Source organism: Symphalangus syndactylus, chromosome 1 (genome assembly GCF_028878055.3).
Source record: "Symphalangus syndactylus isolate Jambi chromosome 1, NHGRI_mSymSyn1-v2.1_pri, whole genome shotgun sequence".
Classification (NCBI taxonomy): domain Eukaryota; kingdom Metazoa; phylum Chordata; class Mammalia; order Primates; family Hylobatidae; genus Symphalangus; species Symphalangus syndactylus.
The window spans coordinates 92984089-93004987 of record NC_072423.2 but is presented as its reverse complement, the minus strand read 5'-3'; the positions used below and the strand labels follow the sequence as shown (position 1 = coordinate 93004987).

The window sequence follows — 20899 nt, the reverse complement described above, 5'->3', positions numbered from 1 at the left end:
GAGGGTTGAGGAGGGGCTCTGCAGTGCCTGGCCCACAGCAGGTGCCCTGAAATCTGCGTTCCAGAGATGGGAGCGGGGAAGGCGCATGGGCAATGGGATGGGTGGGGGCTGCAGCCCCTCCCGCAGGGCTTAGCTGGTGGGGGGGGGTTCCTGCCTGGGGGCCCCTGTGGGAGCCCCCCCAATACAGAGGCAGTAACAGCAGCAGGTTTAAAGTAGAACTCATCCAGAGGGGCCAGCCAAGTCACCTAGAAACCCAGAAAGAGATGCAGCTGGCTCTGGGGGAGGAGGGGTCAGCCGAGGAGGAGCTCCCCTGCAGGCCCCTTTGCCCCAGGCTCTGAGACCCCCACAAGGAGCCCTGCCTGGCCCTGGCCTTCCTCCACACCCCGCCAAGTTCTCCATCAACTCTAACCTGGCGGATCTCCTCGCTGTCAGCCCTGGCCCTGTGGGGTGTGATTATGATCTCCACTTGAGGCCCAGAGAGGGGAAGGGACTTGCCCAAGGTCACACAGCTTCTTAGGAGAATTTCAACCCTCCGACTTCCTGAGGCCCAGGAGCCTCTAGACCTCATTGGGAAAACAGAACCATACAAGGTAGAGCTTGGCCTCTGCCCTCACAGGCTGGAGTTCAAGTCCAGCTTTTGCTAGCAGCCTCTTGCTAGTGGCAGAACCTAGTCTCTCTAGGTGCCTCCGTCACCTTGTCCAGAACCTAAAGATTGTTGTATACATAAGCAAATGGGTGGGAGATGCCAAATTGACATGAGTGGCTGGAAGCTGTGGGTATACCAGGGAGTGAGGAAAGGGCATAGGTCAACTCTGGGACAGTGGAACCTCCAGCCTGTGCCAGGGCTAGCAAAGCCTGGAGCCAAGGCCTGAGCTTAGGGGATCTGAGCTGTGGGCCCTAGGCCTTGGGCTAGAGAACCATTGGGCAGCAGCTCCTTGGGGAAAAAAACAGGATAGGCACCTGTTTAAGCCTCTCTCCTCCCCCCAACCCTGTGTCTCTGGAGGCCAGGGCAGCCCCCATTACAGGGCTCCTTCCTTCCCAGACACTTTCTTCCATCCTTGGTAATGGTAATAGGGTTTCTCAGCAGGCAGTAATGGTGAAGGCAGGCAGCCTTTCCGGACTCTACCGTTGATTAAAGGAGCGGTCTTGACCCACAGGACCCTCCCCAGAGCCTCTGCTTCAAGGATGCACTCTAATGGACGGGGGCTGGGGCCCTGGAAGGGGTAGGGCTGGGAGGCCACAGACTGAGGCTAGAAGGAGGAGGAGCAGTGGTACACTCCAGTCCCAGTAGGGCTCAGGCAGGAGGGCCAGGGCTGGGCATGGGCCCCCAACCACAGGAGGTCAGGACCATAAGACCCCTGAAGAGGCTCTGGGCAGGTAAGTGACTTGCATACAGCCTCTCAGCCCATGGGGCAGAGCCAGGATTTGAACCCAGTATTTCTACTCCAAGGCTAAGGTTCTGTGGCCCAGCTTCCAAGAAGGTGGCAGGCCAGCACGCCCACCTGCACCAAGTGGTCTCGGGTGGATAGCCATGGGAACTGGACAGGAATCTGGGTGTGCCTGGGCGTGGCGCCCGGGGGGAAAGAGGCAGAGTCAGAAAGAATGCCTGACCTGTGGACATGGACATGGCTGGAGACCTTCACACCAACCCTGAGGGAGGACAGACAGAAAGGTCAGTACTCAGGGTCACAGCATCTTGGGGGCAGAGCTAGGGCTGGAGGTCTTCATGGCCTGCAGACCCCACTTCCACAGAAGCTGTTGGGCGTTAGGGCCTGTTTGAGGGTCTTCCCCCTTTAATCTGTGTGCACCCTCAAGGAACAAACAATGCTTGGGTTCAGAGGGACCTGGCCTGGCCTGGTGGGGTGTGGTGGGGAATTTGGACTGGGGTAAAGTGATCCTCCTATCAGGCCAGGCTTAGGGCAGGAGGCCAGGCCACGGATGGGGCTCCCGGTGGAGAGGGTGGATCCTGCCTAATCCGCAAGAGCGAGGGTCAGCCCTTCCTCGGCACCCAGACTGGCTGAAGGGAGGCTGAGGCCAGAGGAGAGGGATGGCAAGGGGAGGGGTCAGCTCACTCTACCCTTCCCTGAACTGAGCCCTGTGAGCCCATCGCCCTCACAATGCCCAGCCTCTGTCTTCTCTTTGTCTCTTCTCTCTGACTATAGGGCAAAGGAGGAGCCCAACATCCTGGGTTGGAGTTTGGATGCAGCCCCAGCTGTGTGACCCCAGGGCCAATCCCAATCCATCTCTGAACCCCACCTGCTACAGAGGGCTTCCCCCCACAACATCCAGAGTGTCTGTGAGGGGCTGGAGCAGAAACATTGCCTCTCAGATCCAAGACCCTGTTTGGGATGGTACAAGGTGAGCCTGCCTTCCACAGAAACTTCCCCGGGAGCTGCGCAGCCTTATTGGGTGGTGTCTACAGGGAAGTGAGGAGGTTGAGTAGAGACTTCGTGTCAGGGGGTTTGAGCCACACAGCCTGGGTTCAAAGTCTCATCTCCCGTTTCATCTAGCAGTGCGACTTAATTAACCTCTGTGGTGTAGTAATTGAACTTTCCACGAATTTTCCTATTTAATCTTTGTTACAACCTTCTGAGGAAATGCAGGCACAGAGGAAGCCATCCATTCTTTCAAAATCATTTGTTCAACCAATGCGGCGACCTACTATGAGTGTGACATAGTTCTAGGTGCTGGGGTTCAGCGGGAGCCAGGTAATTTGCCTAATAGCAGTGGATCTGAAGACCGTTCAAGCCTGGTAGCACCAGCAGACCAGGTCGGCGCAGGGCTCAGCCCCGCGGCATTCACAATCTAGAAGTGGGAGACAGACAATATATGAATGAATGAGACCATTTAAAGATGCAGAAAATCAAATAGGGGGAGGGAATGGGATGCGCCGTCGGCTTATTGGAGGTGGGCCAGGGCGGTGTGAAGGACCGAGAAGCCGCAGGGCGGGGGTGCAGGAGCCCCAGCACGGCGCCCTCTCTGCGGAGCCGACTGGGCGGCGGTCCCGACGCACGCTCCTAGGGGCAGCCGCGATTACCGTCTTTATTATTATGAGTCCCGGCCCCCGCACTGCCCAGCTCTTTGCGCCTTAGTTTCCCCCTCTGTGCGCACCCGGGTCGCGGGGCGCAGAGGACGCCCCAAACAACTTTGCGCTTCCCGGCCTTGCTGCACGGCGGGGGAGGGGCGGCGCCGGGCGCGGACTCCGTTTCCCACAAGCCCGAGCCTCGCGCCATCTTGCCGGTGGGCGGTGGCTGCCCGGGGTTGGCCGTTCGGGCCGGCCGGGTGCCACCGCTCACCCCGAGCCCTGGCTTCCTCCGCTGGGGGCGTGGGACCTGCTAGTCAGAGAGTCTAGGGACCCGGACAGCTCCTGCCCGCCTTCTCCACTCTTCCTTTCCCAGAAGCCCAGTCAACGTGTCGGTCCGTGCGGAGGAGCCCGTTCGCCCCTCGCTGGCCGAGGGCTGGAGGACCTGGACATCGGGGACCGCAGCGTCTCCTCACCAGACTCCCTGTCTGCACACGATGTCCACTCCCCTGCATTCTCAGATGGCCCCTATTCTCAGATGGCCTCAATGAGGACAGAATGAGGAAAGGTCCAATGAGGACTAGGGTCCTGGCGTGAGCGCAAATCGTCGTCCTGAGCGCTTAGAACGCCTGGGTTTGGGACTGGAAGGTTGCATTTGGGGGTTACGAACAGCTAGGCCACCCCCTGACGAATAGACCCTCCCCTACCCCTGCCCGGGGGCGGAGTAGGGGAGAGGGGCCTGTAGAGGGGCTGGCCCTTTAAGGGGGTGTGGTCGGGGGGCGGAGGAAGAGCGAGACAGAGAAAGCGCTTCGGCGGCGGCAGCTCGGGCGGCGGCCGCGGGGGACAAAGGGCGGGCGGATCGGCGGGGAGGGGGCGGGGCGCGGCCAGGCCAGGCCCGGGGGCTCCGCATGCTGCAGCTGCCCCCGGGCGCCCCCGCCGCCGCCCTCGCCGCGGAGCCGCGCGGAGCGGAGCCGGCGAGCTAACCCGAGCCGGCCGGCGGGCGTCCCGGAGGCGGCGGCGCAGGGAGGGGCCCGACGCGCGCACGTGGCCCCGGCGGCCGCCATGGCGGACAGCGGCACCGCGGGGGGCGCGGCGTTGGCGGCCCCGGCTCCCGGGCCGGGCAGTGGCGGCCCAGGACCACGCGTCTACTTTCAGAGCCCCCCCGGGGCCGCAGGAGAGGGCCCGGGCGGCGCTGACGATGAGGGCCCAGTGAGGCGCCAAGGGAAGGTCACCGTCAAGTATGACCGCAAGGAGCTACGGAAGCGCCTCAACCTAGAGGAGTGGATCCTGGAGCAGCTCACGCGCCTCTACGACTGCCAGGTGTGTTCCCACCCCACGCTGACACCCCAAAATCGGTCTCGAGCCGGTCCGCCTCGCAGCCCCACTGTGAGCTCGCCTGTCACTGGAGTCAAAGGGCGCTTTGCTTCCCCGCGCGCTCCCCTCTCCTCTGCACTCCTGCTCCCAGTATATACTCTTTCTTGCCTGACTTAAGTCACTTCTGCCTTCTCCGCTGCCTCGGACCCTGGCCCCCATCATGCCACTCCCCAGGTCAAGCCTGGTGTCCTCCAGAAGCCTCAAGGGGTAGCGTGGGCCTTGGGCAAGAGGCAAGGGGGCTAGTCTGGGCTGGCAGCGGCAGGAGGTCTCACCGCCTAGTGCCCGCTGGGTTAGACTGTGGTTACAAGGTGCTGGTCTGGTAGGCGGCTGGGGCTGGGCTGTTCTGTGGGCTAGCCTGGAGCTCCATCTTGGCGTGCGTGCAGGCTAGCCCGCTTTCTGGGCTCTGCTTCTCCACCCTCATGACTCCCTGGTTGTTCAGACGGTGACTCAGGCCCCGGGGGGCAGGGTGGAGGAGTGGGTTTGCCCGGTGCTGCCTGCCTACCCTAGCCCAGCCCTGGAATGCAGCTGACTACAAACAGGATAGGGGCTTCCTGGGGAGGGTGTGGCAGGGTGGTGGGCACCCTCTCCCTCACCAAAGCATGGGCTCTTTGTTTCCTCTTTGCCAGGCCTGGGTCCTTCCCAGTGACCCCTCAGCCTTCACTTCCTCCTCGCTCCCGGGGAGCTGTGACAGGTGTTTGGGGGAGAGGAGGGGGGTATGATAAGCTGGGACAGCTGCACCCACCGGTGCTCTGGTGAGATGGGGGGCCCGGATGTTGGGGAGACACATCTGCTGGGTTCCCAGCCCAGGGTCCCCAGCCCTGGCTGTCTGGCCTTGTCTGGCACCCCCGGTGCCCACTGGCAGGGACAGGAAACTCCCCCCCCACCCCGCTTTGGGCAGTTTGCCTTGGCACGGGCCTGATCTGTTTTCCTCCTCAGAGCAGCTGCTGTTCTGTCTGCTGGGCAGAGGGCCGGGTTCCTCCGAGGTAGGCAGGGGCCTCAACCCAGAGCCCCTCTCACACCCTCTCTCCAACTCAGGCTTATGTCTCTCCCTCCTCCCCCACCCCCACCCCAGGAAGAGGAGATCCCAGAACTGGAGATTGACGTGGATGAGCTCCTGGACATGGAGAGTGACGATGCCCGGGCTGCCAGGGTCAAAGTGAGGGGGCTGGGGGGCGGTGGGTTGCCTGAGGCACTGCCCCGGGAAATCGAGGCTGTGGAGCCAGGCCCTCAAGCCCCAGCTCCTGCCTCAGCAGAATGGGGCCAATGCCTAGCTGTGAGGTGGTTGTGGCATCTCCTGTGCCTCAGGGTGGCCCCAGTCTCTTGGAAGTGGGTATAGGCGAGCTCCAGGCCCCCACTCCTGAGGACTCACTTATCCTTCCTCCCCCATCCCCTGCTAGGAGCTGCTGGTTGACTGTTACAAACCCACAGAGGTAAGAGATTTCCCCGGGGCGGGGTGGGGGGGGGTGGCAGAGTGAGGGGAGCCTGGCTCCTGTCATCTTGGGGTCTGGTCTCCTTAATGTTTGCCCTCCCAACCCACCCAGGCCTTCATCTCTGGCCTGCTGGACAAGATCCGGGGCATGCAGAAGCTGAGCACACCCCAGAAGAAGTGAGGGTCCCGGACCCAGGCGAACGGTGGCTCCCACAGGACAATCGCTGCCCCCCAACCTCGTAGCAACAGCAATACCGGGGGACCCTGCGGCCAGGCCTGGTGCCATGAGCAGGGCTCCTCGTGCCCCTGGCCCAGGGGTCTCTTCCCCTGCCCCCTCAGTTTTCCACTTTTGGGGTTTTTTATTATTAAACTGATGGGACTTTTTGTGTTTTTATATTGACTCTGCGGCGCGGGCCCTTTAATAAAGCTAGGATACACCTTTGGTGCAGCTAACAGGCTCCGCTGGTCTCTTTTAGGGGGGCACACTGCTCTGTGACTTCTGCCAGCTCAGCTTCTCCCCAGGTGACCGCAGGCCTTCCTAAGGGCCACGTAGCCATGACTATAGGCCAGTGCTGGCTCCCAGACCAGGAGTTGAAAGTGGCTGGGGAGCTGTGGGGGTGGGGGAAGCAGTATTGCTGCTGGCAGGCAGGAACACTCCTTTTTCTCTGGGCAAGGGCCACTGTGTCATTGAGCCTAGACCCCCCAAGGCTCCACAGTCAGGAAAGGAGAAGGTGGTGGGGTATGCTGGAGCTGAGGTCTCTGAGTCTCTCAGGGCCCACAAACACACATAGGCTTACTCCTTGGGCTTTTAAGTGGTTTTTTTTGTTTGTTTTTGTTTTTTGGTTGTTTTTTTTTTTTGGAACAGTCTGGTCCCTGATGGGGGCCTCTCCCCCTGCCCCTCCCCAGTCTGGTTACAGCTCAGATCGTCGCTCGATTTTGAGCAGCTCCACCTCGAACACCAGGGTTGCACCGCCTGTAGGGGAGAAGGGGAGTCAAAATGCCAACCAGGGCCACAGGGAGGTGGGCTGGCTGCAGGTGATGGGAGGTGTCAAAAGGTTTACTACCTGGAATCTTCGGGGGAGCTCCCCGCTCTCCATACCCTGTTGAAGATGCACAAAGAAACAGTCAGTGATGGCCAAGCTCCCTTCCAGCTTGGGCAAAGGGAGGGTGTTCCGCCCCTCTCAGCAAGAAGGCCAGAAATGGAGAAGGGTAATGGAGATGGGAAGGGGGTGCCAAAGGCCTGGCAAGGGCAGAGCAGGGCTGCTACAGCTGAGTGCTTCAATGATCTTGCCCTGTACTCACTGCTAGACACAGCCAAACTTGGAGGAAGCATGTATTGTAATGAATGGATACGGTGAAGACCAATGAAAGGCTGAAGCAGCTTTCACCCTTCCCAGCCACACACCCCACACTCGCTCTGCACCCTCAGGAGGGGCCTCTTACCCAGCTCAGATGGGATCACCAGCTTGCGCTTTTCCCCCTCACACATCCTGCAGGAAGACACATGTTCAGCCCATGGCAGCACCCAGGGCCCCTGTCTTGTATCCCTGGGGCTTGCCTCCCACAGCTTACCTCCTGGGCGGTGGCCATGCACGCCCCCGCTCCCAAGCCCATTCCCCCATGACTCACCCCAGCAGCCCCTGGTCCCAGCCCTTGATGACCTGGCCTGTGCCAAGGGAGAAGACAAAGGGCTGGTTCTGGGGCAGGCTGCTGTCAAACTCTGTCCCATCTTCCAGCTTCCCCTATGGAACCATGAGAAGACCAGTGAGGAAAAGGGGACCACCCGACACCCCCCTCCCTCAGCTGCTTTCCCCATCAAGCTGGCCCCCACAGCACTGGTGGTCAGTCCTTTTTGTTTTTTGAGATGGAGTCTCTGTTGCCACGGCTGAAGTGCAGTGGTGTGATCTCGCCTCACTGCAGCCTCTGCCTCCCGGGTTCAAGCAATTCTTCCACCTCAGCCTCCCAAGTAGCTGGGATTATAGACGCCCGCCACCACGCCCGGCTAATTTTTTATTTTTAGCACCATCATGAGGCCAAACTGGTCTCAAATTCCTGATCTCAGGTGATCCATCCGCCTCCGCCTCCCAAAGTGCTGGGATTACAGAGGTGAGCCACTGCGCCCAGCTAGTCATAGTTCTTTAAGAGGACAGAGCCTTGGGCAGCTCACAGTACACTGTCACTGCCTGCTGGTGCCCACCTGGGCAGTGGGCAAGGGCAAGGCAAAACCATGGAAACTGGCTTAGAGGGGAGAGGGGACTTGCCCAAGGTCACCTAGCTGGCTGATGGAGAACCAGACTCCCAAGCACTTTCTAGTCCTCGGAAGCCCCAGCCACTCCCAAAAGGCCCGCCCAACCCACTCACCGTGTAGTGCATGTGCAGGACATCCCCTTTGCGCGATTTGATGGGACAGTGGTCCACCCGCTTCTTGACCCCGATCTGCAGCTTCCTTTTGCCCTCGGCCCCCGTGGCCGTGGCCACGGCGCTCAGGCAGATGGACAGTACTGTCAGGACCCGGACCCAGCTCAGCCTCATGTCTCTGTGGGCACAGACCCCGACCGACCGCCTGAACGTGGGGGAGGGCAGGGAGAGTATGGAACACGGGTAGGTAACAGGAGGGTTCCACCGCCACTGTATCTTCCTTGCCCCGGGGGATCCCCTTTGTCCCGGGTCACCGCCCTCTCCCCCGGGCTCCGGGGCCACACTTACCAGTCCAGTGAGAAGGGGGCTTGGCCGAGGACCCCAGCAGCGGGGGGAGGGGGTCAGGGGAGGCCACAGCAGCCAGGGCCCCGCCCCTTTGCTCACCCCCATACCTTCCCTCCCTCCCAGTCCCCACCTCCGCTCTTCAGTTCCCGCCTGTCCCTTTACGCAAAGTCCAGACCCTATCTGGCTGCACTGCAGTTGCCCCGACTGGGCGGCCCCACTCACGCCACACCCAGCTGCCCCCGGCCCAGCACACCAACACCTCTGCGGCCGCTGCAGGGGGCCGGCCCCGAGGCACCCACACATCCCCACTGGGTGGTTCCGAGGAGCCCGGGTCCTCGGGAGATACCCCCCAGCCCGGCCCTGTGCCTCCGCCCGGGGCGCCGCCCCAACTCTGAGCCCTTGGGGGTCTCCGGGGCACCCAGACTGGCCCTGTGTCTGCTGGCCGCCGAGCCCGCTCCACCCACACCACCTCTCCCGGTGGAGTTCTCGGCCTACGGCGTCCCCAAGCCCGGCCACCACGGAGACCACCCCCGCGAGGACGCCCGGGGCCATTACTCGGGCCAGGCTCCTCACTTGGCTCCTTGGCACCGCCCTTCGGAGGACGCGGTGCCGCCCCCGGGCCTGCAGCCCCGCCTTCGACAGAACTAGACCCCTTTTCCGGAGCCGTAGCCACGCCACTCACCGGCTGAAGCCCCGCCCCCAGCGCCTGCGCTCCGTCCCCCTCTGCTTCCGACCCCGAGGCTCCGCCTTTCACCTCCTCCAGCTCCTCCTTCAAGAGCCAGGCTCCGTCCCCGGACGCTCCTAGCTCCGCCCCCCGCCGCCGGGCTCCGCCTCCCACTGGCACCAGCTCGGAGATCCCACCCGTCCCGGTTCCACGTCCCGCCCCGAGTCCCAGGACTCCGCCCCGTGCGGCGTGAGAACCCTCCCCCTGCGGCATCTCCGGACAGCTCCGGCCCCCACCCCCAAGTTCCTCGTCACCTAGCTCTCGTTGACACTCGGAGCCCGGTCCGCTCCTGCCCGGCCTGATCCAGCCTGCCCTCTTGCACCCCGGCTCCCCCCAGCCCGGGCTGTGGCCCCCGCTCACCTCCTCGCCGCGCCCCCGGAGTCAACCCCGGTGGTGCTGCCGCCTCTGCGCAGGCGCGTTCTCGTCGCTACCAGGCCGGGCCACGCCGCCCTCCCTCATTGGGCCGTGCGAAACCCGCGGCCACACGCCCGCTGGCGCGGGTCTTTCCCTAGCCCCGCCCCCGCGACGCCGCTGTCCTGCATCACTTCCGGCGGAGCGGTAGTCTGTAAGGTTAGGTGAAAGTGACTTCCGAAAAGGCCGCAGGCACTTCCGGCCGAGGTGATAGTAAGGTCAGGCGGGCGTGGGTTCCCGGAGAGGGTCTTGAGGCGCATTTCAAGTCGCCCCCAGCCTCTCCCACAGCACTCCTGTTTTCCCGGGTCTCGTCATGGCCCACAGCCCTCAGTCGCTGTGGAGCCTGGGCTTCACAGTGACACTCACGTTTGAATTCCCGGTCGGCTATGTGCTTGGTAGAATTTGTCATCCAACACAGGCGTGTAACACGGGCTTGATAACACCCACCCCACAGGGCCCCTGCAGGACCGAGATGATGTCCAATGACAAGCCCTGGCTTCCAGCCGATGCTCCCGCCCACGTCTCTCTCCCAGGAGCCAGGCTTACCTCTACCTGTGCACCTGGGCTGTGACTCATGACTGGAATGATCTGGCTGGGCCTGTTCCCCCACCAGACTTATTTTCAGGCGCCCCAGCAGCCACCAAACATCTGTCAACTGAAGTAATGAACCTGCAGTTGACAGGCAGGTAAACCTAGGTTGAAGGTTAGGGAGACAGCCGATTTGAGGTCAAATGCCCCCACCCCCGGGCCAGTTAGCCTTTCTGAGCCTATTTCCTCAATTGTAAAAGGAAGACAATCATGATGCTGACTTCAGAATTGAGGAGGAAGTGAGGAGGTGCATGTGAAGCGTTGTGCGTGTCTGGTGGGGCTAACTGGGCTCTGGAGGTGGTAGCTCTGGGGCCCTAACCCTTCTCTGCCTCATGCTAATTGACTTATGGCATGTCCAGTGACATCATGACTGAGAAAATGATTTGAAAGTAGTAATTGCTGTCAGGAATTGTCTCCTGGTTCAACCCACTCCTGCCTTAGGCCCACTAAGATCATACCCACATGCTCTGACCCAACACTTCAGAGAAAGCCTCCATTAGGGTGGCTGCCCCTCCCAGTGGCTGCCCAATTGAGTTAACTCTGCCCCTGAATGTCCTGCTTCAGCAGGCAAAGCGCTGGTGCCCAAAGTTGGCCTTTCATCCACCCCAAACCACTCAGCCCTGGGCACTGGAGGCTGCAGGGAGAAGGGTAGGGGCTAGGCTTGGGCTGGGACAGACAAGTGAGGAGAATCTCAGGCAGCAACTGATGAAGGGAGCTGCAGGGTGCGAGGGAGGTGAGGGTGGAGAAAACCGTGTGGGTTGGGTGGGTGCAGTGGCTCACGCCTATAATCTCAGCACTTTGGGAGGCTGAGGCAGGTGGTTCACCTGAGGTAAGGAGTTTGAGACCAGCCTGGCCAACATGGTGAAACCCATCTCAGGCCGGGCGCAGTGGCTCGCACCTGTAATCCTAGCACTTTGGGAGGCCGAGGTGGGCGGATCACGAGGTCAGGAGATCAAGACCATCCTGGCTAACATAGTGAAACCCCATCTCTACTAAAAATACAAAAAATTAGCCGGGCGTGGTGGCGGGTGCCTGTAGTCCCAGCTACTCGGGAGGCTGAGGCAGGAGAATAGCGTGAACCCAGGAGGCGGAGCTTGCAGTGAGCTGAGATCGCGCCACTGTACTCCAGCCTGGGCGAAAGAGCGAGACTCCATCTCAAAAAAAAAAAAAAAGAAACCCATCTCTACTAAAAATGCAAAAATTAGCTGGGCGTGGTGGTGGGCGCCTGTAATTCCAGCTGCTTGGGAGACTGAGGCAGGAGAATCGCTTGAACCCAGGAGGTGGAGGTTGCAGTGAGTGGAGATTGTACCATTGTACTCCAGCCTGGGCGACAGAGTGAGATTCGTCAAAAAAACAAAACAAACAACAAAAAAAAAAACTGGGTTGGGTTGAGGGGAGCCTGCCGCCCAAACCAGGCCCACCAGCCCCAGATTTTTGGTGCTTCCCTTTCAGGGAGGTGGGAGTGAAGTTAAGACAGGGCAGGTGCCGGGGCTTTAGATTCAAGCTGCAGGGAACAAAAAGCAGCAGATGCTGAAAGTGCTCCCTGGCAGGAAGAACAAGTGTTCTTTTCTATTATGTAAAAGATAGTCTCAAACTTCTCTGGGGCCCGAGGACGACAACCACAGCAATCTTCTGTTCCCTCTATGTGCACATGTGGAAACTGCTGCTCAGAGAGGCAGGGGTAGTGACAAGCAAGGTCACTCAGCAGATCTGGGTCCTACCCCAAGCTCTCTGGCCACAGAAGGCTGTCTCCTTCCAGAAAAGAACCCCGGTGAAGAGCAGGAGGGCAGGCAGTCTGTATTGACTGGGCTGTCCCTGACTCCCATGCCTGGCAATAACTTGAAAGTGATGAATACATAATTCTGGCCCTGCCTGGGATCTGCTGTGGGGCCTTAGTCCTCATTTCCTCCATCTGCACGACAAGGGAGCAAGACAAGCTCTGGATTTAGTGATGCAGACATTCATGCCCAAACCAGCCAGCCTGGACAGTGACAAACAGTGACACAGGCAGGGACAGCTCCTTCCATCTCTTTTATCAGGGTTGGGGGTCACAGTTCTTGTACCAAAGCCCAAATCCCATTATGCAGAGGTTTGGGTCTTCTTATTGAGGGGAGGAAGAGCCAGTTGTAAGATGCTTACTTGCACAGGGTGGTTAGAAACTGAGACAGTACCCCATTCTCCCCTGAGCTGGTATATGACCCCTTTTGCTGCCTCCCAGTCTCCTCTTCCAACTCTGTCCTGTTTGATGACTGTCTCAGGGAGACAAGGGATGGCAGAAGAGCCCTCTGAGAGGCCCAAGTCCTGGAGCAGCTTCTGCCTGGGCTGAGGTCTTGGGGGCTTGGCTGTTTTTTACCAGGCTCCTCTTTGTTCCCCCACTGGGATATAGCCTCTGAGGCAAGTCACCCTGCTGAGTCTGAAAAGCCATGTGTCACCTTCGCAGCTTCCGGCACCTGAGGAGAGAGGAAGTGATCTGTTCATGCTGGCTGGAGCGCAGCCCTAGCCCTGGACTCATGTGCCTCGGGCCCACTAAGATCACAACCTGAGCGTCCTGCCACACCACTCGGCCCTGGGCACTGGAGGCTGCAGGGGGAAGGATGAACCTTCTGCAAAGGCCATCCCCTCCTGACACTCCTCGGGAGCCCCCACTGGCCCGGCCCATATGATTTCACCCCATGGCCTCACTGCAGGACACGGATGGTGACAAACACATCAGATAAGGGTAGACGAGGGTTCCACTACGTCCCCTGGCCTCTTGAAGCCCATAGGTAAGGGCAGATGCCTACCACAGGGGCTTCTGGGAAGGCCCGAACTGCAAGCTGGAAAAGCTGTGTCCCACATTTCTATTCCAGGCAGATGTCACCTCCTCCAAGAGATCTCTGACCTCTGAAAGACGAGGCCAGGTGCCCCTCACCACAGCCCTTGACATCCTCTGCTGGCATCGTCCCTCCTGTATCTGACTCCTGAGTTAGAATGTTGGACTTGCTTACACAGCTCCAGGTGCCAGCAGCTGTTTGGTAAATATTTGTTCAACACATTCAACAGTTTCCCCTTCCCTGGCCCTCCTCCTACTGGCAGGCTCACCCTGGACCTGCTCCAGGACAGGGCCTTGGTGCCTTCCCAAACAAACACCACCCCACAGACGCCTCACCTGCAGGTGTCTGGGTTGAGCTCTAAGCCCCGCCCTTGGCAACGGAGGAAGCTGCGGCGTCGGCAGCGGCAGCGGCAGGTCCGGGGGTCAGGGCCCTGGTGGCGCTGGGTGCAGCGTGGGCAGAGGGGCCTGGGGCTGGAGTGGGATGGGTGATGTCAGCTGGGGAGGGTGCTCCGGGGGCAGAGTCCCAGCCCGGAACAGAGCGGGGCTGGGGACGGTGGTGGGGAGTGGCAGCCCTAGGGAGGAGAAGCGACATGTCTGGGATGGGAAGGAAGAGTCTTCCCTAGAGCTGGGGTCGGGGCAGAGAACACAGGCTTGGGGAGCAGAGGAAAAGGGAACGTGGGGGATGGGTGGGAGGAGAAAGAGGAGCAACAGCTTCTGGATTCACTTGTACTCCCCCTGCCCCTACTCAGCTGGAGTCCAAAAGACTCACCTGTCTGGCTTCACAGCACTGTCCTTTTTTTTAGGTCTGAAAAGTAAGAGAGATAGACACAGACAAACAGGAGGAAGATCGGGAAATCCCAGCATCCTACTCTCTCACTCTCTCTGAGACTGTGTTTCCCTCTTCTTGCCCAGGCTGGAGTGCAGTGGTGTGGTCTCGGCTCACTGCAACCTCCGCCTCCCGGGTTCAAGCTATTCTCCTGTCTTGGCCTCCCAAGTAGCTGGGATTACAGGCACCCGCCACCATGCCCGGCTAATTTTTGTATTTTTTTTTTAGTAGAGATAGGGCTTCACCATGTTGGCCAGGCTGGTCTCGAACGCCTTACCTCAGGTGATCTGCCTGCCTGGGCCTCCCAAAGTGCTGGGATTATAGGTGTGAGCCACTACCCTCGGCCCAAGCATCCTACTTTGTTGCCCCAGATCCAAGGCCTACCCTTGGCTCTAGTCCTTTTCTCTGAGGCAGAGTCTTGCTCTGTCACCCAGGCTGGAGTGCAGTGGCAAGATCTTGGCTCACTGCAAGCTCCGCCTCCCAGGTTCATGCCATTCTCCTGCCTCAGCCTCCTGAGTGGCTGGGACTACAGGCGCCCGCCACCACACCCAGCTAATTTTTTGTATTTTTTTAGTAGAGACGGGGTTTCACCATGTTAGCCAGGATGGTCTCAATCTCCTGACCTCATGATCCGCCCGCCTCGGCCTCCCAAAGTGCTGGGATTACAGGCGTGAGCCACCACGCCCGGCCCCTTGGCTCTAAGGAACCTGGTCCCCCGTTCTGTGGACCACCATACCCAGCACCCCCCAAGCCTGGCCTCTGCGAGCTCAGAAGTTGGGCCTGGCTGGCACCTGCATTCACACTGGCTGTGTTCTTCCAGGGACATCTCCCCCAGCTGACTGCTCGGGTACCGGATCATGAGGATCTGTGCTCAGGAGAAGAACAGGGGGGACAGTGAGGGAGAGAGAGAAAGGGGATGCTCTAAGACTGGAGGGAGAAAAGCTCACCCAACAGCCGGGAGGCTGGCCACCAGCCCTCCCCCCAACCCTATCTCCTGTGCCTCAGTCTCCAGGCTGCCCCAGCCCCAGAGCCAGCCAGCATCCACCCTGCCCGCTGCCCCACCTGCCCAGTACCTGCATCCCCTGCCCGTTGCCCCACCTGCCCAGTACCTGCATCCGGACTTGGTGCTGCCCAGTGGGCACACACTCCAGGCCATCGTCAGGGCAGCAGCCACCACAGCGCTGCACAGTCACGCAGCTGGGCACCAGCTGTTTGGCCACGGTCCCCATAAGCTCCACAGTCAGGGGCACCACCACCTCCCGGGGCTGGCAGGTAGCGCGAGTATACACATCTATCCATGACACCACTGGGAGCAGACCGGTAGGGGTTAAGTCCTCACTGGTTTTCCTGCAGCTGCTCCCAGCATCTGTCCTCCCCAGTCCCCAAGTCACAGCCACCCTCCACTAGCCCTACCCACTCTGCCCTCACAACCTGTCTTCCCCTGCCCTGTTTATCCAGATCCCAGTAACCCCACTGCCTCAATTTCCTCCTCTGTGAAATGGGTAGAATAATAGTTTGCATCTTCTAGGGGAGTTACACAAGATGATGGTCACCAGGCACCTGGAATCAGGGCCCATGACAAACCCTCTTAATGCTGGCTAGTGCCGAGTTTTTGTGAGTATTACCTTTCTTCTGGTGGCCAGGGGCATCAGGCTGGGAGACAGGGGCCTGTGGGAGAGAAAAGACCTGTACCCAAGGTACACTTTAGGAGAGTCTGGCCCTGTCGCCATCCCTAGGGCTTTGCCCTTGCATCAGGAGGCTTCACCACCTCTCTGACATCTTTCCAGATTGCTGTGTTCCTGTGGCCACTGCTCTAGCTTTACCTGTCCTCTCCTGGCCACCCGGGACCTGCCCTGGCCCAAAACACAACAGGTGCTCTGGTGGCCGCGCCAAATCTCCAGGCCACGGAGCCGAGCATGTTTGGGGGCTGCATGCAGATCAGGAGCGCGCACCGAAGCAGGTCCTGCAGGCACCGAGGGAGCCCCGCCCCCGGCGGTGCCCAGGGGACGGGGTGGGGCGGAGGAGTGGCCCCAGACTGGGGCTGGCGGGCCAGCAGGGAGGGGCACCTCCCAGGGGATGCACGCGCCGGGCCCCCGAGACGCCCGCGTCCAAGGCCCGACCCCGCAGATCCCCTCGGCCGAGGCCGCGGGTCGCCTCCTCACTTCCGCCAACCTTGAGAGAGGGCACGGCGGGCGGGCGGGCGCGCTGTCGGGCGGCACGTACCTGGGCGGGGGCCAGCTGCAGGAGCGCGGCGAGCAGCAGGCGGCGGAGCAGAGGGCTCATGGTGCCCGCGGGGGCCGCCCGCCGGGGGCGCCCGCATCGCCCTAGCCCGGCGGCGCGGGGGGCGGCGGCAGCCAGAGCCCCATGGCGCGGGCCCGGGCCCGGGCGCGGCGGGCGGGGGCCGGGCGCGGGGGGCGGCTCCTCCGCGGCCCCCTCCCGAGCCCTGGGTGCAGGCAGCGCAGCGCAGCGCAGCGGAGGCGGCCAGAGGAGCCGGGCGGGCGGGCGGCCGGTGGCGGCGGGCAGCAGCGGCGGGGACGGCGGGGGCGGCGGGGGGCCGGGCCCGGGCTGGCGGGCGGGCGGCTCATGTGACCCAGACACGCGCTCCCCACCGGGCCGTGGGGCGGGGGCGGGGCGGCGGGGTGGGGGGGCGAGGCCGCCGGCGGGGCCCGCCTCCTCCACACACCCCCTCCCGCCTCCCGCCGCGGCAGGGGAAAGGGGACGCACCGCCCAGGGGGCCGGGCTCCCGGGTCGCCGCCGCCACTACCCAGAGGGCGGGGCGCTGGCCCTTGGTCGGGGGCGCCGGGCCTTAAAGAGGGAGCCGGACACTAGCTCTGCGAATCACTTTATTGCGCGCGTTTCGGGGAGCGGGCAGTCCAGGGAAGGAAGCAAGGCGGGAACGCACTGCAGGCCCCATCCAGGTGAGCCCCTCAGGGGCCGGCGCCCGGGGGCACGATCTCGGGGCTTTGGGTTGGCTCGGATGGTGGTGGCTGCCGCTGCCCTAGCCGTTGTTGCTCCTGCTGAAGGCTGGCTCTGTTGGCCCTGGAGGAGAGGGCACCTGGGTGGTTGGGATAGGGATCCCGAAGTGCGGTGCCTGGACAGGGAGCAGGGAGCAGAATAGAGCAGGGACAGACCTGGCCCGTGCCCGGGCTTCGTTGTAGAAGGCTGTGATGATCCGATCCTTTTCATCCATGAAGTTAAGGTGCATCTGCTTCACCTTCCTGCAATGGGTCACAATTAACCCTGGGACTCCAATTCCTGCTGTCCCTGAAGTCCTGCTCCCTTCCACCCCACTCTAGGGGCCTCACAGCTTTCTACTCTCACACAGGGTTAGGGACCTCAGTCTAACCCTGCCTGTGATAGATAGGGAGGGCTCCGAGTGGCCCTGGCTTGTCTAGGGTCCAACGGCATCCGAAGTCCCTGGTCACTTCGAGGTGTGACAGCAGCTGTGGACATGGGGGTGCTCCTCCCAGAAGAGTAGAAAGGGTATGCGTCTAACTCCATCACTGAACTAGGCAAGCTGCTAGCAGTGGGCACTGGCCTTTAGGTATCTGCTATAGAAAATCCGCTTCGTGGCCAGGCACGGTGGCTCACGCCTGTAATCCCAGTACTTTCAGAGGCCGAGGCGGGTGGATCACCTGAGGTCAGGAGTTTGAGACCAGCCTGGCCAATATGGTGAAACCCCATCTCTACTAAAAATACAAAACAACTAGCCGGGTGTGGTGGTGGACGCCTGTAGTCCCAGCTACTGAGACAGAATTGGTTGAACCCAGGAGGCAGAGGTGAGGTTGCAGTGAGCCGAGATCACGCCACTGCACTGCAGCCTGGGCGACAGAGTGAGACTTCATCTCGAAAAAAAAGAAAAAAAAAGAAAAAAAGAATAAAGAGAATCAGCTCCGTGGCACGCGTGAGAGTGGCAGGGAGATGCCTACTGCCAAATGAATGAGCTGTGCTGCATTTGCTGCTTGTGCTTGATTTTGTTTGGCTCAATCCCTTCCTGGCAGCCAGCATGAAAGATTTACATTCGAAATATGAAAAACTGTAAATGACAACATTAGCTCTTGGTGCAGCGCTGCGTTTACTAAGTAAGGAGAGGCTCCAGAGACCGATTTCAAGCAACTCTTAGCTTGAGAGACACAAGTACGGGCCACGAGGTGCTGTGGAGGACTGGCTGACCACACTGGAATTCACCCACCCTCCTGCCCTCTGCCCATCACCCCGGGGAGAACAGGCATCACCTGAAGGCAATGTAGTGCAGGCCCATGCCCGCCAGCATGAGGAGGAGGCAGTACCCCAGCACTTGCTTGTTTTGTTTGTGTTGCTGCTGCCTCGACTGGGGCCCCTGTGGCCTCACGCTGTGAAACTGGGACCAGTACTGTGCGTTGGGGGGTGTCCAGGAGCTGCTGGGAGGCAGAGGGAGGGACATTGTGGAAATGAGGCTCCCCAAGAGACCTGGGGGTGGGGCAAGCTGAGGGCAGGATTACTGTACCTGTGTGCTTGGCGGGCAGACTTGTCATGGGCTGTGGTTCGTGGAGACTTTGGGGGACTACCTGAGCGGAGCTGGTCATCATAGCTGCGGCGGCTCTGCTCACGGCTGAGCACACGGTATGCCTCGCTCAGCTCCACAAAGCGGCTGTGCAGGCTTGGGTTCCCAGGGTCCCGGTCCGGGTGCAGCTGGGGTGGGGCAGGACTCCCCTTATCTCCCTTTGCCTGTCCCTCCCCAGGACCCATACTGATGACATCCACCCACCAGGGCTCCAGTCATACCCAGAGGCCCTGCCTGGTCAGTGACCCTCACTCAGGCCTTCCCACTCCTCAGAAGGCCAGAGAGCATGGACTCCTGCTTCCTCCTGTGTTCAAGCCCTCCCCACCTGCCAGCCCCCTGCATTCCCCATATGCCCTGGTCCAGGTTTCTCAAGAGCAGGCAGGCAGATCAAGAAAACCAAGCCCAGCCCATCAGACAGGACCCCTGGCTCCTGCCCACAGCCTTTCCCCTACCATTGAGCACCTGCCACTCCCTGTGAGGGCTGAAAAAATGTGGCACCAGCCAGAGATGCAGGTCTACTCCTGGGAATTTGAAGCACACCCCCACTGGCTCAGAGTTCCTGCTCCCCCTCCCCACCTTAGGGGTACTGGTACCTCTTTGGACTTGGAGAAGAAAGCTCGTTTAACTTCCTCAGTGCTGGCACCAGGATGCACCCCCAACAGTTCATAATAAGTACTGGGGCTGGACCTGTGGACAGAGTCCCAAACCAGCAGGGGCTGAGGGAACCCAGAAGCTAGCTCTGCCCTGCCTTCTGGGCCACACCCTTCAACTCAGCCACCAGGAACTGAAAGGGCTGAAACAGGTGCCAGGATAGATCTGTCTCCAGATCAGCCCTCCCTTTGGAGTGTTTCAGGCATAGTGCCGGTCAGGATTTCTCAAAGTGGAGTCCAAAAACTTGTTGGAAAAAACTGATTCCTGGCCAGGCGCGGTGGCTCACACCTGTAATCCAGCATTTTGGGAGGCCGAAGAGGGCAGATCACCTGAGGTCAGGAGTTCAAGACCAGCCTGACTAACATGGAGAAACCCTGTCTCTCCTAAAAATACAAAATTAGCCGGGCATGGTGGCGCATGCCCGTAATCCCAGCTACTCAGGAGGCTGAGGCAGGAGAATCGCTTGAACCCAGGAGGCGGAGGTTGCGGTGAGCTGAGATTGCTTCATTGCATTCCAGCCTGGGCAACAAGAGCAAAACTCCATCTCAAAAAAAAAAAAAAAAAAAAAAAGGAAAAAGAAAAAGAAAGAAAAAACTGATTCCTGAGCCCCACCCAATTGATTCCTCCAGTTCAGAATCTCCAGAGCAGAGCCCAGGAATCTGGATTTTGTACCTGACACCGCCCCATCTCCCACCCCCCACAGAGGGTTATGCACAGTGATACAGTGATGCTTGAAAACCACTAGAGCTGTGGTAAGAGCGTTGGGTTTGACCTGGACTCAAACTCCTCCTCTGCCGCTTAAATCGGTGTATGACCTTGGGGGTCTTCTGTATCTGATCCTCAGCAGGGAAGGCGAGGGTTACCTGAGACAAACCTGGGAGCCTCCTGACACGGAGTAGAGACCACGACTAACTCAGCACATAGGGCAAACAGAAACCCATTGAACAACCGGGCCGGCCCCCCGCGCCCAACTCACCGCTGCCTGGCGGCCGCTCCGAGAAGCCGGCAGGGAGGGCTGCGGGGCCACAGCCGGCACAGGCGCAGGGGCAGTAAGGGCGGCATGGCGGCGGGCAGGCAGCTGGGAAAGGAGGCTACCAACAGCGCATTGGACCAAGATGGGGCTAGACTTCAAACACCCGGGGGCAGAGGGAAGGGGCCTGGCCCGGTGTTCTGCGAAGGAAGACTGAAGCAGGCCCGGGGAGGGGGCGGTTCTTGCCCAGGACCAGACCCGCGTGTCCTTGGACCTGCTCCTTCCTCTGACCCGGGCATCCGCAGCCCTTCCCCGCGCTGGCTTCGGGGTCTGCCCACCCAGCCAGGGACTCGGAGACCCCGTTCCCACCCAGGGAGCTTGGGGATGGGAGAAGGAGGGGCCACAACCAGGCCCCGCCCCCGCTGCTCACAAACCCGCGGCCGTCGCCATTTCCTGCGTCTATTCAGGCCCCGCCCTCGCACTCTCATTGGCTTGGATGCCAAGCCCACGTCCACCTGTCAGGAAAAAAAAATCGGTGGAGACCCCGCCCCTACATGTCTATTGGCCTTTGGTGCCTCCGGTCCCGCAGCCTGCGGACTCGCTGGACAGGCGCGGGCGCCCACCTGGGGAGCGGGCGGGACAGAGCACGCTCTCTGAGGCTTTGTGACGCTTTCGGCCCGGCCACCGTCTCTCCGTTCCGCTGTTGCTCCCCTTTGCAGCGAGGCATATCTTACAGAGCTGCTTGCGCCCCGGAGCCTCTCTGGAGCCAGCCAAGGGAGGCACAGCTCTTATCCCCTGCTTGCAGAGGGGGACACTGAGGCTGGGCGGGTTTTTTTTTTTCCCAAG

General features: G+C 60.8%; 4 protein-coding genes and 1 long non-coding RNA gene across 22 annotated transcripts; 1 reads left to right on the top strand and 4 right to left on the bottom strand.

Annotated features, from left to right (window-relative positions):
• Nucleotides 1-2543: 2543 nt before the first annotated feature.
• LOC134737116 (uncharacterized) lies at nt 2544-3576 on the bottom strand. The gene is made up of 2 exons (XR_010121704.1): nt 3499-3576; nt 2544-2805 (listed from the first exon to the last, which is right to left on the bottom strand). It is a non-coding gene; the product is annotated as an uncharacterized lncRNA (long non-coding RNA).
• A 237-nt stretch (nt 3577-3813) lies between these two features.
• Nucleotides 3814-6278, top strand: PPP1R14B (protein phosphatase 1 regulatory inhibitor subunit 14B). The gene is made up of 4 exons (XM_055236827.2): nt 3814-4342; nt 5469-5552; nt 5794-5826; nt 5938-6278. Exons 1-4 carry the CDS (start codon nt 4085-4087, stop codon nt 6004-6006), a joined length of 444 nt encoding a protein of 147 aa, XP_055092802.2. The 5' UTR covers nt 3814-4084; the 3' UTR covers nt 6007-6278.
• A 347-nt stretch (nt 6279-6625) lies between these two features.
• FKBP2 (FKBP prolyl isomerase 2) lies at nt 6626-9764 on the bottom strand. Of its 8 annotated transcripts, none has more exons than XM_055237034.2 (6): nt 9613-9764; nt 8187-8361; nt 7455-7567; nt 7269-7315; nt 6890-6925; nt 6626-6798 (listed from the first exon to the last, which is right to left on the bottom strand). In XM_055237034.2, exons 2-6 carry the CDS (start codon nt 8355-8357, stop codon nt 6737-6739), a joined length of 429 nt encoding a protein of 142 aa, XP_055093009.1. In that variant the 5' UTR covers nt 8358-8361; nt 9613-9764; the 3' UTR covers nt 6626-6736. The 8 variants fall into 8 exon arrangements, with proteins under 8 accessions (XP_055093009.1, XP_063498807.1, XP_055093073.1 ...); XM_063642737.1 differs by having other exon boundaries at nt 8187-8388; nt 9613-9751; XM_055237098.2 differs by having other exon boundaries at nt 9507-9740.
• Nucleotides 9765-12269: 2505 nt separating this feature from the next.
• On the bottom strand, nt 12270-16515 carry VEGFB (vascular endothelial growth factor B). 6 transcript variants are annotated; one of them, XR_008649990.2, is made up of 8 exons: nt 16113-16512; nt 15515-15557; nt 14999-15195; nt 14681-14754; nt 13833-13868; nt 13400-13534; nt 13035-13258; nt 12270-12701 (listed from the first exon to the last, which is right to left on the bottom strand). XR_008649990.2 is itself a non-coding variant. In XM_055236187.2 (8 exons), exons 1-8 carry the CDS (start codon nt 16170-16172, stop codon nt 12680-12682), a joined length of 744 nt encoding a protein of 247 aa, XP_055092162.2. In that variant the 5' UTR covers nt 16173-16515; the 3' UTR covers nt 12270-12679. The 6 variants fall into 6 exon arrangements, 5 of the variants coding, with proteins under 5 accessions (XP_055092162.2, XP_055092539.2, XP_055092293.1 ...); XM_055236187.2 differs by having other exon boundaries at nt 13035-13211; nt 16113-16515; XM_055236564.2 differs by lacking the exon at nt 13035-13258 and having other exon boundaries at nt 16113-16497.
• Nucleotides 16516-16719: 204 nt separating this feature from the next.
• DNAJC4 (DnaJ heat shock protein family (Hsp40) member C4) lies at nt 16720-20670 on the bottom strand. 6 transcript variants are annotated; one of them, XM_055235703.1, is made up of 7 exons: nt 20484-20670; nt 20060-20174; nt 19026-19119; nt 18376-18560; nt 18125-18289; nt 17021-17107; nt 16720-16928 (listed from the first exon to the last, which is right to left on the bottom strand). In XM_055235703.1, exons 1-7 carry the CDS (start codon nt 20539-20541, stop codon nt 16817-16819), a joined length of 816 nt encoding a protein of 271 aa, XP_055091678.1. In that variant the 5' UTR covers nt 20542-20670; the 3' UTR covers nt 16720-16816. The 6 variants fall into 6 exon arrangements, with proteins under 6 accessions (XP_055091678.1, XP_055091771.1, XP_055091504.1 ...); XM_055235796.1 differs by having other exon boundaries at nt 18125-18286; XM_055235529.1 differs by having other exon boundaries at nt 16720-17107.
• Nucleotides 20671-20899: the final 229 nt, after the last annotated feature.